This window comes from Scomber scombrus, chromosome 6, assembly GCF_963691925.1.
Source record: "Scomber scombrus chromosome 6, fScoSco1.1, whole genome shotgun sequence".
NCBI lineage: Eukaryota > Metazoa > Chordata > Actinopteri > Scombriformes > Scombridae > Scomber > Scomber scombrus.
Window position 1 is genome coordinate 12,556,010 of NC_084975.1, and position 25,099 is coordinate 12,581,108.

At 40.5% G+C, this 25,099-nt stretch overlaps 2 protein-coding genes across 4 annotated transcripts in view; both read left to right on the forward strand.

Annotated features, from left to right (window-relative positions):
- The first annotated feature begins 1,374 nt into the window (after window positions 1–1,374).
- On the forward strand, window positions 1,375–10,269 carry lrrc56 (leucine rich repeat containing 56). The gene is made up of 12 exons (XM_062420632.1): window positions 1,375–1,539; window positions 2,145–2,232; window positions 2,843–2,903; window positions 4,389–4,485; window positions 4,983–5,180; window positions 7,187–7,364; window positions 7,458–7,679; window positions 7,982–8,049; window positions 8,654–8,796; window positions 9,043–9,146; window positions 9,426–9,774; window positions 10,084–10,269. Exons 1-12 carry the CDS (start codon window positions 1,375–1,377, stop codon window positions 10,247–10,249), a joined length of 1,839 nt encoding a protein of 612 aa, XP_062276616.1. The 3' UTR covers window positions 10,250–10,269.
- Window positions 10,270–15,398: 5,129 nt separating this feature from the next.
- rassf7a (Ras association domain family member 7a) overlaps window positions 15,399–25,099 on the forward strand; it is a 32,720-nt gene continuing 23,019 nt past the window's right edge. The window contains exons 1-2 of one of the 3 annotated variants that reach the window (XM_062421362.1): window positions 15,399–15,477; window positions 20,108–20,235. The gene's annotated coding sequence lies outside the window, so the exon portion shown is untranslated. The remainder of the gene's footprint in view (window positions 15,478–20,107; window positions 20,236–25,099) is intronic. The other 2 variants (XM_062421363.1, XM_062421364.1) reach the window with 2 other exon arrangements.

Here is a 25,099-nt window from a genome sequence, read left to right on the forward strand (position 1 = left end):
CCTTCCTGATAAGATTGATTAAATGTTAGTGTTTTAAATGACCTAAATGGTGTTTCAAAGAAACTTTTCTTCAAAACTGAAATAATTGTCAATTGTTATAATATATAGTAATATTATTATATATTTCATATTCATATTGTTATTTCAAATTATTTTTTTTATTGTACAGTCAAGTTTCAAGGTATTTAATCAACAACATATGTTTCAATCAACCTTAAAACCCCCAACATGTCATGTCATGAAATGCCCCAAATTACCAGAAATATTACAGAGGATATGACGCAGCATCCTCTGGGTCTTGAGGACCAGATAGCCTACAGTAGTTATTACTTGGTCTGGATTATAGATAATTGACCATTTTATGCAGTCAATCTTTCAGTCTTTCAATCTTTGTTTGACATAAAGAAACTGACAAAATGACAAAATTGACTGTTTCCTTTTTAGTAGGCTGAAAGAAAATATATGCCATATGGCTGCTGCTTATTTGCTCTTCTTCATTATGCCACTGCATCGGAAAGTAACTCTGGCTCTTAAAAGAACATTCTTCAAACATTTGTTATGGCAGGACAGTATAGGCTACAAATCTCAAGTTACTACAACATGAATTGAATAGCTCATATCTTAAAGCAACATAGGTTTTAACGAGTATTTGAAGGCAGCACTAGACCACTTTGAGTGGGTGACGGGTTTAGTTGTAGACAAATTTACAACAAAATGTGCTAATACATCTTTGCTAATAACAGTAGCAATATTCGACAACGATATAATTATCGTATCATAATATAGGCTAATATTAATAATAAACATTATTATACTGTGTAGTTTCTGAGTGTGCTGCCTTCAAAAACAGAGGGATATGGATCATTACGTTACGAAACATTTTAATATGAATGTGAAAATACCAATTTAAAAAGTATTTATTACAACGTGTCAGGCATTAGTCTTGTGAATCTGGTGTATTTTATAGCCTGAAAGCTTTCCTATCAGCGCTAACTAATACAGTGCCAGTACACTACATATCCCAGACACCAACGGGCCTCTCAGTGCCGTATCCAGGAAGTCGCCGGTGGTTGTCATGCAAACTTTTGCTTGTCAGAGTGCTTTGAGTCTGAAAAAAATGCCTGGACTATCTTTTTAGACTGCAGTTTCTTGCAACAGGTCAAATATATTTAAAGTAAAACAATTACGTAATGTTCCGTTTGAAGTACACGTCGTTAGCATGAATTTATAGTGGAATAGTAATGAATTTGTTGAACTTTGCAGTAAATGCAGGTTTGTTAGCGTGATATTTGGTAAGCTAGCGTTATATTTTATTTCCACTATTCGACCCAGTTGTTAAATATTTGCGTCTTTATTTTTAGGTAGCTTTGAGAAATGAGTAGCTATCATGGCTCTGTGCCCCAAGAGATCCGACCTGGTACAGCAAGGGTCCTGGTGACTGAGCTGAGTGGATCAGGCAACATCAACCCAACTCCTGCCATGAAACCCTGTGAAGACTCTGACACTGCAGTGGAGCTTTACCTCTCTCCACAAAAGCTGGTCAGTCTGCAGAAGTGCCTAAGGATACAGTTAGTGTTCATCCGACTGATACAACCTGTTCTCCCTTGTTTGTGTGAATCATGTGGTTAGTCTATGTGCATAATTAGCAGGTACTCTAACTATTATCTGAGATTAGTTGTTTTCATTTTGGTGTACTTTACAGCAGTGGTTTAGGCATTTATGTGGCTTTGTTTCAAGTTGTGTGTGAACCAGGGTTGAAGAATAACATTACACATGCCAACATTTTGGCCTGCCTGATTCTGGATTTGTGAGGTGTATATAGATATGTGGGAGTTTTTAAAAATCTGATAACGATATAGTGGCAAACACCAATGTTTTTAAACACACTATGGAACAAGGGAATACGTTTGTTTGTGTTGTTTGAACTCATGTTTCAAGGTGAAGTTGATAAAACGGATTCATTTCACATCACAGGTCACACCAAGGGCTTCACAGAATTTATGGTATATGTTTGTGACTAATATTACTGTCAATGATTAAACTATTATGTTGGATTTGGTCGATAATTGATGAGATATTGTTCAGTATTAAACAGTACAAGTAAGCTGGTGTACTCTACTTTAGTTCATTTCTGTCCCTCACAGAAATCCCTGTGTGGAACTTCGGACCTCTCCCAGGTGACCTCGCTGGAGATCTGCGTAGACACACAAGAAAACCCACTGGGTAACTTTGGTAAGATATACAGTAAATCAAGTGTCCACACACATTTTAAATTATGGCTTACTATTTCAAAACATACAGCACAGGTGCAAAGTATATATTCTTGTATGTATTTTTTATATCCAGTGTTCTTTATGTGGACATACACTCAGAAACTCCTATTATATGTAAATTTAGATTTAAAAGCTGAAAGCCTTACATAAAAACTTTTACACTCTTTGTAGTGGTGATGTTTAACAGGTATGTATAATGAAGACGTAGACTGTCATGAACAGAATTAGATAAGATCCAAATAAAGACATCAGATATGACGCACACAATGTATCAGAGCAAGATTTCCTGTCGGGTGTGCCAACTTAAGTGCAAGATGGGTGAGCCCATAATAATAGAGGAACATCTTCATTATGTTCACCTTTGTCCTCTGAAAATCCTAGATTTCACAACTAGTGCAGGCATGTCTATACATGAGCAGGTACTTTTCCTTTTGGCCATTCTAGGTTGAACACCTGATGAGGTACATTTAAAATCAAACCAACTGGCCAGTTTAAGACCCAGTCAAGTAACCACCCAACTCAACTGTGACATGAAATAGAGAGAAATGGCTTATCTGATCATTTTGTAGGTGCCTACCTGCCCAAGCTGGTGCAGCTCAAAATGAACAACAGCACGATCTTGTCAGTAAGGTAAGTGTAAAGTTATATAACTGTCATCCTCTTGTTTTCTTCCTGGTTTGTCTTGAAAAGCAACCTGTTCTCAGAAGCGTATGCATGTGCACACACACAAACAAACACACAGTGGTTTACTTAAGTCACTTATGGGGTATTTACATTAATTTCCTGGAGACATACCCTAACCGTAACCACTATTTGCTTAACTCTAACCGCTAATCCTCACCCTAATCTTAACCGCTGATTCAAAAATCAGTGTTTTACCAATTGGGAACATGCCTTTTGCCCCAATTGCACAAGCTGTCCTCAGGTCTTAAGTCTAGTATGTGTCCCTGAAAGTGACTTAAGTCATTCCCAGACACACACACAAACACACAAATGACATATTATGTTGACATTACCGAATGAAATATTATAGACATGCAGCAACTCCAGAAACAAAAAAGTAAAATCCACCCCATTTCATATTTAGCTAATGTTTTGAGGTAAAGCAAGCAGGTCCAGGTCTTTCCATAAGTGATGGTGGACCCATGGGAATTACTGTCCTGCTTCACACTGGTCACATGTGTACAAGAAGGCACTCTTTAGAGGAGAGGCATTTGAAGCTACAAAAAGACAGCGTTTAGAAGCAGAAGCAATTGAAGCTACAAAAAGACAGCGTTTAGAAGCACAAGAAAAGATCAGAAGTCACTACTAGGATCTCTACCTGATTCAAAAGTGTGGTGTGTTTACAGTGCAGGTGTTGAGCTCTGCTCTGCATCTTCCAAGGTTTTCCAACTGGGACTTGCAATATAAGGTTTCTATATAGAAGGTGCATGTTGCTGCTTGTAAACCAGACACCAACAGATCTGCCGTTCAGTACTGTCTTGAGATAGATACATGTTGAGAACCGGTTCACCCACCTGTATCACAATAGGACACAGAGGGATTTGTGGTATCTCAGTTTTCACATTTCTGCATTTGGACAGTCCCAGAAAAAGACAGAAATATGCACAGTCTCTCTTGTCCTTTGATTGCAGCTGTGTCATCAAAATCGGATAGAAGAAATGCAATAAACATTCAGGAAGGGACATACGCACCAACACACACATTGTAAATTGACCTTATAATGGGACAGGTGTACAATAGTTACCCGAGAGACGGTTGGGTGGACAAGACAGTACAAACAGAATGATAGGGAGATGTCTGCTCCACCCTGAGAGCAACAGAGCAGAGTCAGCCGGACGTGCACTGCCTCTGATAGCATTTCCTGCTCTGGGCTGAGGGAGCTGTAGTGCAGTGGGTGTTACAGGGTGGGAGATATATTTGTTGAGACTTTGCTGGTAGGGTCGGCACAGGGGTGTGCTGTAGAGACAAATGGAAGGCAGAAGAGAGGCCTGCATATTGGGGAAGAAAGAGTAGAATCTAGCTTTAGTGGCCAAGGGACAGGGTAGCCTTTCCCATGATTCATGGGCCCCCCCCAAAAAAAAATAAATATTGTGCTTTTTTTGTCTCCCTTAGAGACCTGGGAACCACCCTGTTCCACCTGCAGGTGCTATGGATGTCTCGCTGCTGCCTACAAGACCTAGATGGCATTTCAACTCTCTCCTCTCTCAAGGTAGAGTTTATTGGTAACATATTGCTTCATAAAAAAGCAAAAAAATTCAACAGCTAAACTTACCTTCCTTATTTTTTAAAAGTCTTAAAGGGTATATTGATCAAAACAAAGAAATTCAATTAATTCTCATTTACATTTTTTAAAATCAGCCCTCAGATGTGTAAATGTGTAATTTTCACCACATTCCACTGGTGAAAATGTCTACAAAAGTTTAGTCCAAGTGATATCATTTCAATAGCACATGCTTTCCCACCTCTGATATACAGCTATATGACATATTATTAAAATGTAAGTAATGATATAATATCTATATCTGTCTCTCTCACTCACTTACAGGTAACGTTCTGTGTGTTTAACATATTCCCATTCTGTATCCACAGTATTGATCTATGTTAGACTAAATATCTGTTTTTTAATGAATTTTCAGAAGGCTAGTATTTCTTTCCCTCCATCTCTTAATGTTTGTCCTCCACTCTGTACTACGCTGTATGTTTCAGGAGTTGTACTTGGCCTATAACAGTGTGTCAGACCTGAGTCAGGTTGGCATGCTGGAGAACCTGCAGCTGTTAGATCTGGAGGGAAATGATGTTGACGACCTGGTCCAGGTTCAGTACCTGGGGTTGTGTAACAAACTCCGGACCCTCACCCTGGGGGGGAACCCTGTGTGTATACGCCCAAACCCCACTGCAACCCAGGTAGGTTAATGCTGTGCTTATGTTATTATAAGAATACTTCTGAATTTAATACATTAATCACCACCTGCGAAAAATGATGACGCTTGAATAAAGCTTCACAGATCAGGTTTAACTCTAAATGTTGGCTTTTTTTTTTCAACAGACCTATCTGTCTGTCCTTGTTCATCCTCTGTGATTCAGCAGACACAGTTATTTTATAAATAAGCATTGTTCCAAAGAGAGTGGAGAGCAATTGAAGACATCAGGGAGAGCCAGAATGAGCTGCAAAAGTCATGTATCTGCCTGTGCTCTACTTAAGACAAACAGTTGTCTTTAATCAGCAATTTTGTGATCATACTGGGTTGATAATGCAAGTTGAACATATGGAGATTTGTGTGTTTATCGGTTCTCTGTGTGTGTCCCTTATACATTTACATAGTGTGAGCATGACAGCAGAATACACTTGCAATCTGGGATCCACGCCACTTAAAGCAGCCAGTGGTGCAAGGGTCAGAGCCACAGCAACCTGGCAGTAGAAATAACAAAATAGAGAACGGTTGGAGCTGAATAAAGCTTGAGCAAGAATCTTGGCAGAGTTACTGAAAAGGAAGTGTTGTATTCAGTTGATGTTGTAAAAGCTAACTTGCAAATGGAACTTGTGGTACTGATACACATATCATTTAACAGCGGGTTTTCCTGTCCTGTGCTAGCACTCTGTCAGCCCTCATGGCTTTGCCAGTTAATGACTGAAATATAATTAGTGTGTCCTGAGTATCTGTATGATCTCACTGCTCTGTATCTAGCTTCTCAACACATCACATAGCACAGTGGGAGAGCAAGAGGCATCAAAATAATCAAACATAGCAGCCATATAACTGGCACACTCTTCCGTGGAGACATCATGACACAGATATGGCATTTTATTATTACATTAAATTCCCAATTTTGATTTTAAAACATGAATTAATCAATTAATTAAGTGATTAATTCATTTAAATACCCAGTGCATGTGGCAGCACTTTAATGACCAAGTGTAGCTTCGTATACGTGGTAGAAGCTGCATTTCCACCTTGTGCTGATTTGAGACAGAGTGTGCTGTGAGTTTTTGGGCCACTGTGAATGTGTTTATTTACACCCACCAGCAGAGCATTAATTAGGAAACTGGGGCAATGAGGAGAGATGCTGAGCTGAATATGCATTAGGCCTGCGCTTTGTAGTGACTGAGGGGTTCTTGGGTTTGCTCTCTTGCCAAAACTCTCTTGCCAAACTATCACTCCTCTTGCCCTCCCTCTGTCACACACACACACAAACGCACACATCCACTCACTTCCTCTCACCCAGGCCTCATTCTCCTCATCTTTTCTCTTTCATTTCCTCTTTGCCAGCTCTTCAATCTCTTTCTCATTCACTGCATCTGTGTGGTTTGGTGAAGGGCAGGATTGCCCAGCTCTAATTTTACCGTTCAGTAGCTCAGGGATTTACTGGACAAACTCTGCTCTTTCTCTCTGTGTGTAAAAAAAGTCCAAACCTCAATGCAAAGTACCTATCATAGCCTTTAGTAGCATTAGTTATTAACCTGCTTCACTTTATGTCTTCTGCCTCCTTGTTTACAACTTAAGTTTCACAGATACATCAAGGCGTCATCATGGTTAAGACTAAGTGCAAAAGGAGAGCATTAAAGTTAGCTAAATGTATTATCCTAATGCGATGCTGTAGATTGCTTCGCTAGTAAGCTCTTTACACACTAAGCAGTGCTCCACCTTTTGGATGCATTAATCAGTACAGTAGAGCTGTAATGGTATTTAGGTATAGCTATAATGGTATATAATTTAGATTAGAAGGGGACTGATTCCATCTTTTGGAGCCAACTGGAGTACCGAGCACATTATTAATTGGATCGGTTGATGTCAAGCGTAGATCTGACTCTTTTATAATCATTATCAGCGGGACATAAACTGATAGCACATGTCAAAGATGTCGTCACCATTTCTTTTTTGCTCTCTCTTTTATTTCCATCTTCTACCCAGACGACTGACTATAGTTATCGGGCTGCAGTGAGGGAGTTGGTCCCTCAGCTAAGTTACCTAGACGATGTAAGGGTGGAGGACGATGGGCTGGGCTCCAGCAGCAACATGGGAGAAGACTGGGCCATTCTCCGAAACTCCATCCGAGACTGCAACTCCTCTCAGGCTGCTACTGAGGACGGTGCGTGTGTGTATGTTGATTAGAGTGTGCCGATCAGTCGACCAGTTAATAACAGCTGTGTATTTAATGGGCCACTCATTTTTGTCTTGGTAGAGGAGACAGCAGACAGTGCATGTCCTTATAGCAGACCCAGTTCTGCCAGACGCCCATCTTCCAGCATCTTGCCCCTCTCATCAGCAGGCTCCAGACCCCTCACTGGCTCCAGACCCATGTCAGTGACCAGGCCTGGAGTTCTCTCCCCTTCTGGATCCAGACCTGGCTCTGCAGACTCAGACTTAGCAGCAGTGGAAGCAGACACCAGCATCCTGACACATGGTTAGTGGCCAGTGGCTGTTCTTCACACTGATATTTCTACAGTGAGATCTTCTACATCCAAGCCACAATGTCTTAGCTTATTTAGTGTTATGAACTAGTCACTCCTGCTACTTGCGTTTTTAGTTTCCTTAGTTTTGTAGTGAGTTGTAATGCCAGTTCCTTTTTTTCTGATTAGCATCACCCTGTGCAGAAGAACATTCTGAGCTGCAATATTTACTCAACAGTGCCACCAAGCGGACTGTTGTGTCATGAAACATTTTGATTCACTGAAGTCCTTATTTCTAATATGTTGATTTTTGTAGGGGCCGGCAAGATCCTGTTCTGTGGAAACCCTGTCCAGGCTATTCGAGCAAGGCGAGAAAAGTTGAGGGTAGGTTCTGTGCCTTTGAAGAAACAAAATGTCTTCAATTAAATGAAAGAACATTTTGTTCTTGGCAAAACAGGTCTCTGTTTATCAGTTATCAAATAAATCTACACCAATATATAATTTCTTACATGAGGTTTCCCACACAGAGCAGCATTTAATGTCTACTGAAAGGAACAACAAGCTTTATGGGCTCTGACAGGCCATTATGGCTGTCTGGCACCACCAGCTCATCTCTTTAATGCCATGTCAGTATAAACAGAGGGAGCTAATTATTAGTGGTAGGACAGAAACCTGAGAGGACACGCACATTGGTGGGAGGACACAGGGGATGGAGATGTGTGAAGGGTGCAGCAGTGTCAGAGGGACTTGACAGATGGGGCTCTCACTGCCAATGCCATGTGATCTGTCATACAAGCATATACACATCGCTGCTGTCTTCCTCTTACCTCTTACCTCTCCTGTGCAGTCTGTCCCTCTTGTGTTTCCCACTCTGTCTGACCACTACCCAAGTATCTATTCATAATTGATGGGCCTCTATTCTTCTGTGATGTTTCCTAGCTTCCTCTTCTGCACCTCTAAGTCATTTTCCCTCTCTTCTGTCTTTCAGACGGCACCCACCAGGTCTACTTTCACACCCCGTGACCTGCCCATCCATGTACCAGAACACACATATGACCTTGAGGAGACTAATGTGAAAGAGCGTAGTGATTTGTTTGCTGAACTTAGAGCTTGGAGGGAGCAGCACAGCAGGTACTAACTATGTACCCACCTCACTCTCCTTTTGTTTAGCTGGATGCTAAATGGCTATTTTAACCAGTAACCAGTAATGTGGCTGGGGTTGACATACTGTATAGCTATCAAGGATTGGACCTTTAAATGTGTGATACAGTGTGTCTTAACACCCAGTTATAACTTCTGATGTCTTCTAGTGTGTTTCTGGCTATAACTGTCAACCAGGCTTCCTCTGCACAGATGTTTACCTGCGTTGTTTTCCAGGCGTCTCCAGGAAATAAAGAGAGAAAGATTACCGCAAGTACTGGCTATTCAGCATAATGATGAGGAAGGTGGTGAGGAAGAGGATGATGAAGAGGAATGTTTTGGTGGTATTGGGAATGACAGTAGTGATGAAGAAAACAGTGAGGACAAACAGGGTGACACCTCACCAGATTCATCTTTCCAGTCTCTTTCACCAGGTGAATACTCACCAAATGAACATTTTACTAATAAAATAAATACATCTAATGATACCTTGTTAATCTAAGTTGAAAACAAAGGCATAAATTGTACTGCATAATGGGAAGCATGGATTTGCTGAGATTAGGAACTTATTTTAACTATATCTAATTTCTTCAGTTTGATGATTTTGTTTTTGTTTTCAGACCTGCTTAACAGAGAAGCCTTATCCCCTGATGTGGCTCGACTGTCCTTGTCTCCAGACACCACACTTTCTCCTTCTCCCCCTCTCAGTGCCACAGAAGCTTCTGGTAATCGGAAGCTACCCGGAATCCGTGCACGGAGGCTTCGACTCAGCCAGGCCACTTCAGAACGCTTGCCTTATACCAGCAGTGTAGGGCGCCCCCCTGGGATTTGTACAAGTACAGCAGACGCAGACCTGACACTCAAGAGCGTCCAGCAGGTGAAGAGGACCAAAGTGCCTCTACTACCATCGCCTGCACATACACCTCACCCACCTACAACCATGGAGGGTGGAGTGCACATGGATTCATGGTATGAAATGATTAAGTGTTACTTTTATATATCAAGTATGTGTTTTTAAAGTTAAAACATAATAGATTTAACTCTGTTTTTGCCATTTGAGGCTCCTTTATAACATATGTTGTTAGAATTGAGTGTCTTAATTCTAAAATGCAATGCATTTCAGAACATTACCAAATGTATAATTTTATTCATTTATAATTTACAGTAATTCTTTAGTTAATTGTGGCTGAATAGCTGGTAACTAGCACTGTGTAACAGTTTTGGGTGACCTCAATGTTCATGCTGAGTCATTCTAAAGAAAGGATCCCTGTCTTTCAGTGCGAAGATGGACGTACTTAGTGTAAAGGCTGGCAACAAGCATCAGATGTCCAAACTCCTGGACAGACCAGCAATTACTCGCCCTCACACAGCCAGGGCAGCTCTACAGAAACATCACCAGCACTCCATTTTCCAACCCTGCAGAGAGAGTTCACACCCAGACTGACACCAGAATGGGCTCACGTTGGGCGGGACGACCAGTGATCAGTAGTGTGAAAGTATTATACATTTAGAAAAAGAGTGATAGTATGGAAGACATTGAGGGGATCGTCCCCATTCTCCTCTGAGGTCTTTTGGGATTAGTTTTGTTTTGCAATAAACTTCTCATTTATTTAAAGAAGATCCAGGAGATACTGAAAGCTTTCTCAGTATTGTTAAGGCTTTGATTCAAATGCAGAACTGCCAAAACACACTAAGACATCCAGTGGACTCATTGTGCCTTAACATGAGAAACAGCGTGATTAATTCAAAATCTCTATACTGAGATACACCTTTTACTATTACTAAGTTGCTTGTTTTCTGCTGGCTGTTTTATTTGGATGGAAATTAAATGGGGACGTAATTAATACCTCATACTTGTTTTCCTCAGGTGGAAATATTGAATTATTATAACTTAAGTGATACCCTTTGTTTACACAATTAAAAAACCTTAATTTTTATTAAAGCTGAGCTGTACAGTAAATAATATGAAATAGTAAGGTTTACTCAAACGTTTTTGCTGGTGATTGCCCTGATGTTCATTGTGTGATAATCTGACTTTGCCATTAGAGGGCACTATCTGTAAACACTGACTCAATCGCTTTAAACAATCCTTCAAACCGACCACCTTGAAACTCAAAGACTCATTCCTTTTCGTGCCTGCTTGGCCACATCCAAGGCAGCATTTACATTAAAGTGAGTGTGATTTACAATATAAATATATAAAGCATACAAGCTTTGGCCTTGCACACTGCTACAGTAGAGAGAGTTTCACAGTGCTGCACAGCACGAGTAATGGACTGAAACAAATCAAATCCATCTAGTGTTTATGTGTTCTAACTGTGACATATCCTGTTGTTTTCTGGGTGCAGAGGAGAATTGCTCATCCCTTGCAGTTTAAAGGACAACTTCAGATTGATTTTTTTGTCCTAAGACACACTTGCAATTTGCAGTGTCTGGATGGCTGAAGACCATAGAGAGCCACATCTGATACTTAAGTAGTTCTTAAGGACACATAGTCTTGTGGCTAGTGGTCTGTCTTGAAATATCAACACTGATCTTATCATGGATTTCAACCTAACATTTACAAACATGCCCAGTCTTTTTGTATGAATACCTGAACACACACTGAGACACACATAAGAAATCACTTCCAGTTTTTCTGTCATCCATGCTTCAGTTCTTTCCACGGACACATGATTTACGAGAACTGATAATACTCAACACTCACAGTGTTGTGTTAAGACATGGCACATTAAGACACAAGAATGTTTGATGTGTGAACATCTGCGAGCACATAGCCACTCAATCATGAGACAACTGTTATGTAACATGTTAATGCATTTCTTGTCTCCAGTTTCCACTGACTCCTTCCATCAACTAACTGCACCTACTTTGATCATCTTCTCACACAGCTGGTTCATTTGTGGGAGTGTTTGGCTCTCTCGCTCCCTGTCAGGTGTTTTCAGACAAAGTCCCATCTCACGGGTGCTATTACATCTCAAGACATAGATGGAGGAGAATGGAATGAAAGTAGGGGTCTTTTATGGTGGAAAAATGGGATAGTGTCCACATACTCTCTCTGAATAGTCTTGTAATTTCTCTGAAAGGGATCATTCTCACAGCTGGTCAGGACTAGGGACCTAATCTGGCCTGTGAGAAGCTTTCCTCCTCTCTTCAGTTTTTACCAGATGCTGTGACAAACCAAGAGGGCCTGGTTTTTATCTATAGCTTTCAGACAGTAAATATTGTGAAAAAAGCTGAAATTCTAAAAAACAAAACTCCAACAAAAAATAACCAAACTACAGTAAGGCTGATAAATAGCAAAACATTTTCAGTACAGTAATGATTTTTCTTTAATGATTTTGAATTAGGAAATACATCCTGGTACAATTCTAGGAGGCTTGCCTCTGCAGTCTTTTATCCAATAAAACATCACAGTGGAAAAGCCAGGGCCCGTGGAGATGGTCTTTTTTTTAAAACCAAAAATCAAATTAAAAAGACAATTATAGCCCTGCAGTGCCACTGCTTCATAAATTTGCTTTGTAAACCCTGTTCCTGAGAGTTGATTATAAAAAAAAATGCTAAAATGGCAAATATAACAGATCACATAAAGTATAAAAGAACTAAATGAATCCTTCTCACACACATACCAGGGTTAACAAAATGCATACATTTCTGACTCACTGAAGTATTGAAAACTTTGTCAGCACATGCTATGAATACAAGTAGAAATGATTAGATCAGATAAGTTTCATCTAAAAAAAATTGCCCAAAGGGCCTCATATAATAATCTTCCTGCATGTAACAGTAACGTGCATTCAAATTGTACTGTACTGTACTGCTGCATCAAACAACACAGGTGTGAATTAAGCACAGGGAAATCAATCAATCAGACATTATTTGTATTGCACCTTTCATACAAATGCAATATAACACATTTCATTTGTATCATGCTCTACATGATAAAAAAAAAAAAACTATACTTTGTAAAAATGGCAATGTAAAAATTCAGAATAGCCAAATAAAATAAAAAAACAAAAAAACAATGTGAAAATCATGTTTTTCTTGTATTGCCTTAGAAAACCTCTATATTTTGACTTGAGACGAGTCACTTTTCCTACCAGGCGTTGTTGCTGGAAATACCTACGATATGAGTTCAGGCAAGCCCAGGAGAAGCTGTTTGTGCAGTACTGTATGCAAGACCGCAGGATCCTGCCGGAAGGAACATTCCATTCACTGCAAGATCTTTAGGCTGCATAACTCATTGTGTTTTGACAACTTTACAACCAAATGCAGACATGTAGTTCATAATGGTATACAGAGGGTATACAAATAATCACAAATACTTATATTTACAACTGTCTGAATTGAGTCCAATTTTCTTTTCGACACATGTGCTAATAAATTTGCATGCTAAGAAAATACAGCTTGGGTATGCAGGTATAAACATTTTTCTTGTGTTAATAATATACAGTACCTGGCATACCAAGCTCACCTTTCACATTGTCAAGCCCCTCAGCACCATACAATTTAATGACATTTTGTGTTTTAGTGATCTACTGCACATTGTATGGAGAGGTGATATCTGCAAGATAAAAAAGATGGAGTAACTATATCAGCAATGATTCCTCAAGACAGTCCTCTGACTCATGTTTTTGCAATTCTGAATTGATACACCGGAGCTAATACTTCATTTTCCGCTCATTCTGTTTCAAGGTCATGTTTTCAGTAACTAGGAGCAGCAAGAGGCACCAGGGATTACCTGTAGCCAAAGAGGAAGAGAAGAAATGTTGTGAGACTGGGATAGAAACCTGTTTTCTGGCCTACTAATTTTGCATGCATCAATTTTACAGTGTCTTGGCATGCTTCTAAGGGCTTAATAATGTGCTTAATAATCTATTCCAACAGAACAAAGCAACTAGCAGCTGTTGTAGTTTTCTGCTCAGTGATTCCTTTTCAGATGTCTCTTCCCCAGGATGTCTCATGGTAGAGCAGTAAATTTAATTTGTGTGATGAATACAAACTTTAGTTTTGCACATTGGTAAACCACATGCCACTGCATGAACATGATTCAGTAGTTAAGGAAATGTTTGGCTCAGAAAGATAAAGGTGAAACACTTGAGGCAGTATCAATTAAGAATAGTCTACTTACATGTATCTAGGCAAAGCATCTGAACAGTATATATTGGCTACATTTTATTATTGACTTGTTTTGGCCAACAAATCTCATCAGTTACTACATAGATGTTTTCTCCCGCTTATGATTCACGCACAGCATAAACTTTTTATTAAAGACAGTTTCATGTGGTGAAAAGGTTATAGCAGAAGTGATTACGACCCTACATTTCCAGAACCTCATCTCCATCACTGTGCTGAAACACATGTTCAAACGCATTATACATTCTGCAGGGAACATTTTCTGCATCAGTGTAACATGTTGCCAGAAATAAATATCTGTGGTATCTAAGAATGATGGCCTCAGTGTCAGATAAAATCTGTTTTAGTATGGAGACTGCAAGAAGGTTACATTTCAAAGAGTAGCCCATTTAAAATCGTGACAGTGTAGTCAAGTGTAAACTATCTGCTTCACCTACAGGTTAACTGTGATATGGAAGCTTTACTGCTCTCATAGTTTAGGATCAGCTCCAACATGCTGAGTGTGGGGGACTTCTGAAAGGCATGTGTTGACACAGGTTAAAGAGCATTTAATTATAGTAGGTAAGGACCTAATTCCCAAGTCACCACCCCCCAAAATGTTAGTGTATGCTGTTGCCATGGAATTAGCTACAATCCCAGCATCTATCTATGTCTGTAGATATACTGTAGGCTTATTGTCAGTGTTGGGGAGTAACTAGTTATGTGTAACGGCGTTACTGTAATCCGTTACAGTTACTGAAAAAAATGTGTAGTTAAATTACAGTTACTTGAAAATGTTGATGATTACAAAGGGGATTACATCTGAAGTCAGATTTTGCTCAGGAGAAGTGTTTTTTTCTCTAATTAAAAAAAAAATTAAACATGTTAATGAATACATATATTGCAGTTTTTAATTCTTTGAAAACGTTTTTTGTTTTGTTTTTTTGTTTAATATTTTGTGAATAAATCATGACATCGACCTTATTTGGAGCACACATGTGCTTAAATGGTGTCACAGTACCAAATAAGCCAATGCCAGACTTTTACATTTTTTCATAAAATATCTTTATTTTATATTCCAAAATCTACACGAATTTATATACATTTTCAAATGAGAGATACATTTTGCTTTATAAGAAATGATCTCCCTTATACATCATGTCAGTATTCATGAATAACACCTGAAGTTAGATTTTGATGGGCTTTATGGGTACACTTACCCTAACAGCTGAAAAAAATCATTAGAAAACTAGAAAAGTAATCAAAAAAATAATCCAGTGTAATTAGTTACATTACTTATTACATTTTAAATAGGGTAACTAGTAATATGTAACCTATTACATTTCCAAACTCCCAACCCTGTTTATTGTTCATATTCAGCTATAATTCTTATATTTTATAATTAATATTTAATCTCCTCTAAATCTTTTTGGAAAATATTGACCGGAAGCGTTACTGTTTCTACTTCCTTGGATGGCTGACATTAGCGGACTCTTGACGACGGGAATCAGAAGCACTTGGCTGTCCGTCGTGTGAAGCCCGACCGCAACATCACTTGTAAGTAGTTTTCAGCGTGTGTTTTATTTTCTAGCAGTCTATCGTGAAATGAAAATGTGTTTTGAACATATGGTCGGGATGCGGCAGCTCTGTCCGCTGCACCTGCATACTGATGATGACAGGCTGGCGATAAAATGCGACACCAAACTTTTTCACTCAGTCTCTTCTCTGTAAACTTGGAGTCAGATTGAAAAACTTGCTGTTTGTGAGTTAACTTGTCTCGGGTAGATGTAACACTAGTGGTCTAATAATGCCAATATTGTCAAATAGTAACCGTTAGTTGACTGAATTAGCTTAGTCACATCAAAGTCTGCTCAAAATTGAATAAACGTCGTCATAGATTCAGCCGAAACTTAACTAGGTGAACGACTCACTTTTACAGACACTAATAACAAGCTAGCGTCAAATGAAAATGCTAAATTATCATAGTGTAATATCAACAAACGACACAAATAGTTACCATTGGCATTTCAAAGGTCCCAGGGTCTGGGGCTACTTGTTAAACATGTTTGCATTGAGTCTGCACAGAGATTGGTATTTTTGTGCAGCAACAGTAATAACAGTATCAACATCTCTCGCAATTTTCTTTAGTGTCTTTTCTTTCTCTCTTCCTGTGGTCCACTCAAGTAATCTTAAAGAAAATCAGCCGTGTCATAAAATCCAAGGTAAAAGTAGATGTATTTAGTTTTACTGTCCAATTTGTACAATACGCCTAAATAGTTTTTTCACAGTACGATTATTGATCAACCATTTAACTGTAAATGGACATATTATTTATGGACAGATTTGATTTAAATGCTATCTATCCCTATCTGTCTGTTTGTTTAGTTTTAGGTCTGACAACACGTCTCTGCCTGCTCTTGTTTGTCCCTGTAGGTCTATTATTCATCTATTGTTTGTACTTCTTCTACTTCTGTTGTTTTGTACCTCTTTATTGTTACTTCCTTGTTTTTTCTTTTGTTTGTTTTTAGTACAATGCTGTTTTCTTCCGTTTTCTTCACCTTTCCCACTTCACTGATTGACAAACAAGTGAATAGCTCAACTATGTAAATTGTAGTTGTGGCCTCACTCACCACATTTCATACATATTTTATTTTGGTTTTGAAAAGTGGCAGCTTTAATGTTTTTGCAGTCAGTGTGTGTGGTCTTCCTTGACAGATGAGTTTGTTTAATCCTTGATGGCTTCTATCAGGTAATATTTGTATCAAGAACTGATTGAGATTAAGGCTGAGATAAGATGCTATTCTGCAGTATTTTTTAAAATTTTGGTTAATTCACCACCATCTCCCTCAGTCCATTTAAACTCATCATTAATGCAACACTCCTGATGATAGATTATATTTATATATTTAAATTAATTTTGATTTAGCATATGTTTATCTTGAAGTATTTTCTTCGCATATCATAGTCAAATGACGTAAAATGAGAAGTGGGACAAAAAGTTGACTGTAAAGTAGTAATGTATTAAGTTGCTTGACCTTTTTCTCCCATCTATACTATGAGATCCCTGTGTGGTGACTCATCTGGCCAGCTGCTTGACACAAGAGAACACAAAGGCTTGTCAACCAGCTGAGAATCACACTCACCCACACCAAAACACCCACTCACAATCACAAACACACAATCTTCATCTTACAGATATTAAGTCACTGCCATACCACCCTCTTCTTACTCCTTAAGCTATTGTATTGACTCACAGGAACACTGGTGTAGTTCAGATCCATCACAGATCAAGCTGAGAGAGTCGGATACTTACATTAAGCCCTTATTACAGTTGTTAGTTTTTTTTTGCTCTTTTAATTAATTGCACTCACAATTTATGGCAACAATCATCATCTGATCTGAACAGCGGTAGAGGAAAAACACATCTACTACAGTACATTGTTATCTTCTGACACTGTTACCAAGTCTTGAATCACATATTTCATTTATATTATACTTTAAAATGTAAATAAAGTTCGGATTGTACATATGAGTTAGGTATTAAAGTGAAATGAATAGGCAAGTACAGTTTAGTTGAATGAATCGGAACCCTTTTGTTTACTGTAAGTCATTGTTCTGAAAAAACTTGTAAACTAGGCTGCTTTTGGTGTCATTATATGTTCAGTCTCAACCTGCACGTTGCATGATCAATCTGCAAAAATATCCAGAGAATCTGCTGTAAGCCCGGAGCCACACTGTGTCTTTATCTGTTGACAAGCAGATGCAGGATTGCTAATCCTCAGGTAGTCCTCTCCATTACCTTTTTAAAAAATAAATCAATGGCGGAGGCTTACTCTTGTCATTGCTGTCCATGTGTTGGATACGGCTGGCTTTGTCACCTTCCCTTGCTGTAGCTCATCAGCTATCCTGTCACATTCACACCGTAGAGAGGTAATTGGGCCCTTTTCACTTGGTAAATGCTTGTCTGAGAATGAGGCCTGCCTGCCACAGCTGAAGTAGGGTAATTTACCGGCACTGAGGCGATGCATTACAAGGCAGATGATTGTGTTCAAGTGTACAGTACATTGCTGAGAAAGTGATAGATGTGTGATTTCGGTCTGAGTAATAACCTGCCGCCTAACACTGGTAGACTGTATTGTTTCACTGGTTTGCCGGGAATTTGCTTTGAAAGCCTTGCTGTAATTTAGTTTACTCCTCTGGATAGATGCCAGAGTGCATCGTGATAACATTATACAGTACAGCATTCATAGGGAGGTTGATTTTAAGTAGTCCAGCAGACTAAAGTTAAGACCGAAATAAGTGCCAACATCACTGCTGTAAACTGTAATAAAAGCAATATTGAGACTTTGATGTAAATAACAGTTCCCCACACACAAAACTATCTAAAATCAATTGTGGGGCTTGTTTAGGATGAAGGTTTAAACAGCTGAATGAATATAGAACAAGGAGCCATGGGCTATTGTTTTGCTGTGAGATAATACTTATCTGCGGAGTAGTGGATCTCAAACTGAGTGGGACCAGCCCAAGGGTCATAGCATGATTTTAGGGGTGGCAAAATTAATATGGGATAGGAGAAAATAACTTCCACTGTGAATGCGTATCGTCAAGTTGTTCAGTCCTGTGCTGATATTGAATCAAATGAATCACCCTGAAAAAGGGATGTCTGCACACCTGCTTTTGCAGATGATTAGCTCTGCAGGCTTCTTGACCTCTAGTGCACAGCAGGATTTGTGTTTGTAGGCAGGCGTAAAACAGTTGGGATGAAAGTCAGCACCTCTAAATCTAAAGCCCACAGTACTGTTCCAACCTTCCAGTTGTTAGAGAGGTACTGCTCCAAATGGAGGCAATGTCTGAGTCCTGTCCTGGGTGTTTAATTGACAGATAGTTGTTGTACCATCCTTTATCAACAGACACTGAAAACGCAGACTGATTCATTACTTTGCCTCACCCTTTTTACAAACATGTGTTTCTTATTGTTGAATTTCAAGATTACTCATGTAAGAATTTTTAATCAAGACCATCTGCTGATTGGTTGACGGGAGCAGCCCACTGTGATTACTCACAGGATGGCAACCACTCCTGTAAAATGCGTTAGACCACATGAACCAGCATTGTGTGTGTGTGTGTGTGTGTGTGTGTGTGTGTGTGTGTGTGTGTGTGTGTGTGTGTGTGTGTGTGTGTGTGTGTGTGTGTGTGTGTGTGTGTGTGTGTGTGTGTGTGTGTGTGTGTGTGTGTGTGTGTGTGTGTGTGTGTGTGTGTGTGTGTGTGTGTGTGTGTGTGTGTGTGTGTGTGTGTGTGTGTGTTAATATTGCATCAGTCATCAAACAATTATCAAACCACTAATGAGCATGCCTAATTCTTGGGATGCTGACATGCAAATGATGTAGATTCAGATTCTCGTCGAGTCCGTTGTTGTACTTTATTTGTGCAGCATTCAACCAAATGGACCCAGCCTTCAGCTAGTTTAGGATGCACCGAAAAAAATGTCAGTATGGATTTAAGAAACATGTTAATAATAAATAAACTTTATATCTGTACTGCGTTTGTCTTGTCAGCCGAAAACTATTAAAAGCCTAACGTGGAAATTGATAGATAACCTTTTAGTATAGCAGCTGGATAAAGAGCTTTACCATTAGTGTCACACTGTGCTGCTCAGCATTGTTCCTCTTAGAAAAGAGAAATAGGCTGAAGCCAAATTGTTGGTATAAAGTTGCTGTGAAGATGGGACTGTGAGTAAGATAAGGAGGAAACAATTTGTTCCTGTGTGCATGCTCACAGCCCTGCGATGAATTTGGGCCTGGTGACCTGTTCACTGCCTGTCCCCTCTGTGACTTTGCACAACTTCCAAACAACTATCCATTTTTTTCTGTCCTTGTCTTTCTTTTTCTTTATGTCCTTGTCTTTCTTTTTCTCCTCTTTATCACCCCCCACCCCCTAACACCACACTTTTTTTTCTCTTCTCTTCCCTTCTCACTCTATGCACAGGGAGTGGTGTTTGGGGCAGTCATGTGACTTTTTGTCTGAACACAATTGCCGGTGTTTGCCATTGGACGATTTCTTTGAAAGAGCGTTGGTTTCCAGGGTGACGGGGAATGGCGGCACCACTTCACTTTTCTCTGCAGTTGCCCCCCCTCCCTTCTGCATTGCTCTCAGCCTGTCTTTCTGTGTGTCTCTGTCTCTTCCACAGGCTGTGGTGGATCAGGTAGCTGGCGAGCACGACACACAGACAGTGACAGGGTTGTCTCACTCTTCCTCTTCTCCCTCTTCTCCTTTTTCATCAGGCAGGCAGTCACAGAGACGATTAGAGTGCAGCAGGTGAGTGAAACAGATTGTTTAAGTTTTTAAAAAAAATCAGAGTTTACACTTTTTTTTATTTCTTTATTAGTTGGACACATGGCTAAATGTCTTTTCAGTTATGTAAAATGTATATAAAGTAAACAGAAAAGCCAACACAGCTAATTAAACTATGACAATTTACATTAAAGTCCGGGTTCCTTTTTTGACAGATGCTCTTATCAGTTTTCGGTCAATCATTTGATATGTTTAGGAAAATTCTTGATCAACACTGCTACAATGTGTTATTAGACTAAGTGATTTCAAACTGATGATGAGCCATCAAAAATTGAACACAGTTATGATGGCATACTATCATCACTACCTACCTTCTTGTGTGTCTGGGACAAACACACATACCATGCATTTGTAATGTCATGGCATTAAACTCAAATAATCATAGTTGGCTTGGCATGACCTTTTAAATGTACAACAGGACAAACTGTATTGAAAACCATAAGGAGATAACAAAGTCAAGTTTCTCTGCTGTAATGAGAGCTGTAGGCCTAGTTCTTTTTTTATGTTCCATGAAAGATTCAACAGCTGCGTGCGCTCTCTGCTACGCTTGGCTCATGGCAGCAAAAACACAGTATGGGTTGTGTGTTGGGAACCGGGCCACTCTGGGTGGATTTTTTGGCATGGTAACCGTCAAGTGGTGCCCTCTCCACTCTCCTTCTCGGGTTCCACCAACCAGGTGGTCGCGTCTGTGTTTGGTTACTGTGGCAACACTAAAAACAGGGCTCCCTGCCCCTCCCTCAGGTGCACTCTATCTGATGACCTGAAGGATCCTCACTTGCTCACCCACACGCTAGCTGACAGTTGACCCCTCGCATAGATGAGGGACACATGTAAGAGGAGCGTGTGAGTAGCTGAAGTGACTGATTTTAGTGAGAATGATGTAGTCACATGTGTTAGGCTGGTTAGATTAGCTGATTTTTGTTGCTTATACAACCACAGAATGTAAATAATGCAGATTGCACTAAGTGGTCTCCATGTATACTTTTCTTCACTAAGTTTTCTTCCCCTCAGGCTATACTCTTCTCTCTTTGTAAACAATCAGGCCATTTATGTCAGGCCATTGACCTCAGACCACCTCAAGCAGGTGAACAGTCTGGAGTCTCGATGAAGCCCATGTGTTATGTCGGGTCACTCAGCAGGGCTTGTTATAACAACCAAGAGCCAAGTTATATTTGAGGCCGCAAAGTGGGCCATTAAGTCAGTCATGTTACCGAGCATTTCAAGTCTGTTGCTACCCGCAGGCAAAAAGATTAGATATAAAGCTGCTCAGTCAGGTGATATGAAAATTAAGCCTTTGTTATGGATACGGTTTTGAGGCATTTCAATTGCTTGTCTGAATTGAGTGTTTGGAGAGTCATAAAGTGAGCAGGAAGCTGGGCTGAAGTGGGTGTCGTTGATCCAAAGTCTGTTACCGTGCAGCTGATGCAACTAGGAGGAAACCGGTGCTGAGGCCTTGCTGTTGCTTCCGACGGGCTGCCATGATGTCACCGCTGCTGACCCGACAATCCTCACATTCCTGCTGATACGGTTATGCAGACGTGGACGGGAATATGTGGGAGATATGCACAGACTTGCACACATATGGCCTTTGTCTAAGAGCTGATTAGTAATCTGGCGCACACACAAACACACACACATACGTCATTAATTCAGCCTCACACACATGCCCACTCCAGCACACACTCAAACCCTCTACCACCCGATGAAGACGGTGATGGCTCACCGGCCTTGTTAAAATTCAACAAGTATTTAAGTGTCTGTGCTTGAAGTTATGGTGAATCAGTTTTGCATATTTCCTCTGCTTCAAACTAAAATGTCCGTAGGTATGATTAGAGAGATCCAGCTCCATTATACACTTGTGTCATCATGTCTGGTGCATTTATCCCGAACTGCTCAGTCCAGGATTTTTGATTCGGTACGCCTCAGTGTGATGTCCTAAAACTCTGACCCCAAAACTGAAATACATACGGAACCGTGAATGTTGTGTACTGTTACACCCTTAGTGCTACAGTGCATGATTCAAGCTACAAAAGACTTTCTTGCTACAACACAGCTACAGCCTCGCTTTGATCCGATAAAACCACAGAAGGAAAGAGATGACAGGCCTTGTGCGGTGAAGGCTTTTAACTGCTGTTGTTCCTGCAGGTGTATGGATAGTCCTTTCCCCTAGACACTCCGAGGAATAGACCAGTATTGTAAACAATGTTTGGAATAAATGGACAGAAGATTGAGTGTGACATCTTGGTCTATATGGAGGACCAAAGGAAAAAAAAACATTTACTGTGGACTTGACAAGCAGATGTAAGAAAACATTATTAAACAAACAGGCTACAGCCTGAGGCGTGTAGAGAAAGGTGCAGACAGACAGACCGGGCGTCAGTGAATGTGTCCGGGGGCCTCTCCCTCGCTCTGTGTGGGGCTTACAAAGCTTTTGTTCACCTCCGACCCCTGACCTGCAACCACCTGATAGCACCCCTGTCCCCAACCCACATTTCCTGTCCATCCAGCGCCCCCCCCCCGCGCAGTTCACCTCCAACACAGGCTTATATACCTTGTCTTGCTTTGCTGTCTCTCTCTATGTTTGTTTGCGTGTTCTCTTAGTGCACACGGTGTGCATTGACCTGGGTTGTAGTCTTTGGGGTTGGCTCCCCTTCTGTCCCGAGGAATCCTCAGCTCAGCCAGGACATGAGGCTTTGACTCTCTTTTGTTCCCTGGCTCAGTGAGAGCCTCTTTGCATGGGAGAGTGACATGGAAATGAAAAAGATAGTGGAGCTGAGTCTGATTAGCAAAAAGAGAAGGGCAGCGAGTAGACCAATGGGCCCATCATCATTGTCACATCCAACTTTGTGCATGAGTGAAAAGTTGAGGGCCTCACAGTCCCACTACAGTCCCATCTTTCCTCCCATACCGATCAGGATGGCTGTAGCCTATTTCCATTTACTGATAGGAACAGCACCAAGCAGCACAGTGTGACGCTAATGGTACAGCTTTATCTCAAGAGACACAGAGAGAGACTATATATCTAGAAGTGGGATGAAAATGAACCAGCTTAGCTAGAGGGGACGAAGGAAGAAGATGAGAGATTTTAAGGGAGCTGTTTAGCTACTTCTAACAGGACAACTTGAAAGCAGAGGACAATGCTGCAGCTTATGATTCAGGTCCAAATTGATTTCACCTCTAAAAATAGCTTTCCATACAACACCTAAAAAATGCAACACGAGGCTGTGCGAGAGGTAGAAGTGTTCTTTGGTGGTAACTTAGTCCTGAGCCAGCCTGGACTGGTTCTGAGTAAAAAGCGAGAAAAAAGGATGAAGAGAGGGTGCCGATGTGCCGCCAAAGTCCTGACAACTTGGATGCTGCTAAAAGCCAACAGAGATTCTCTTATGTGCTTTTAAGTGTCCAAAGAGAAAAATAAGGCCATCATCTTTCCTAGGAATGTTAGTTTACCAGAAGTGTTGATCAAATTGACCACTTCCTGTCGTTTTTATTTTGGACTCCTCTGTCATCTCTTTGTCCTCTGGTTCACCTTGGCAATGTATTTTCAATACAGCTGCGGTTATTTGTAACAAGATATATAGTGACACGCATTTACTTCCAAAACATTAATCATCTTCCGAGCCAGGTTTCTGGGAAGAAAACAAAAGTCTTTGTCTGTTCTTGGTGGGGGATGTTCTATATTTACGTCTCAACAGTGCAATTACCTTCACTGGTGAAAGCCATCTTGCCTGTCATAATGATACACAAGGCATAGCTGCACTACTGGAGCAATACTGTCAGCCTGACCATAATAAGACACCAATGCTATACTTAGGCGTGTTTGGCACAAACAGAGCATTACTACCTTGCTTTGCTTGCCATTAGTATGAAAACCGATGTCAACAGAAGTTCAGGATTTCGTAAGTTGTTTTGGCTTCTGAAAATAGAGCTGTTCTCATTTACTTCACTGTCCAGGCTTAAGTCTTTACCGACCTGCTGTCCACCTGTTGAGGGCTGCTTTTAGTGAAAGGCTGAATAAATAGAGAGAGGAGAAGGGGTGGGGGTCTCAACAGGGAAAAAGGGAAGGGGGCGAGCCATAGCCGCAACTTAATGCTATTCATTCCTGGTGCATAATGGCCAACAAAGACACCATCAGCATGTATTCCCCTCTCTCTGCTACCCTCCACAGAACCTATTGAACTGCTGCCAGGCCCAACCAGTCTATTTTTCAGTCCCAGAGCCATCTCCTCGTCTCGTCTTAGCTGAGATATAGCTGGCTCACCACTCTTTGGACAGATTTATACCCATCACTTGTTAAGGTATTAACGTAGTAGAAGGTTATGATCTAAAGCAGTCAAAGAGCCAGCTATGCAGGCTGCAGAAAGTTATGAGAATTTTCAACCTTTGTGCGTTGGGGATAAATGGTAAAGAAGTACAAAATGGGAAAGGATTTCTTCTGAAAGCGCAGGTTTTAAAGCCTTTTAGGCCTCCTCTTTGTTTTCTTTCGCTTCTTTGCTGAATGCAGAGGGAGGGTTGGAGGAGGAGGACGAAAAGGGGTTGCAAGAATGTTTGAGTCACGCTGAAAAAGAGGGATGATATGTGGGGTTTGACAGGGTAGGGTGGGATGAGGGGAGGCACAGCAGTGGGAGGTGCCCTCAGGAATGCCTGGAAGGTGTCAGCGAAGTCTGCGAGGCTTTGGACTGATAATCCTCCACGTCAAATTACAATGCCCTCACCCACAGCTCTGATTTCAGACCTGTTGTGTTTGTCTTTAGTCTCACAAACCATTTAACAGGACTCACTGCTTGTTAACCTCTGCTTAGTCATGTGTTAGTAAAAAAAGAAACAACCC

Excerpts from the sequence above, each read along its gene's own strand:
- lrrc56 (XM_062420632.1), top strand. The coding sequence starts at position 1,375 with ATGAGTAGCTATCATGGCTCTGTGCCCCAAGAGATCCGACCTGGTACA. Across the intron at positions 1,540-2,144 it reads ACCTCTCTCCACAAAAGCTG|AAATCCCTGTGTGGAACTTC; the intron begins GTCAGTCTGCAG and ends TGTCCCTCACAG. Across the intron at positions 7,365-7,457 it reads TCAGGCTGCTACTGAGGACG|AGGAGACAGCAGACAGTGCA; the intron begins GTGCGTGTGTGT and ends TTGTCTTGGTAG.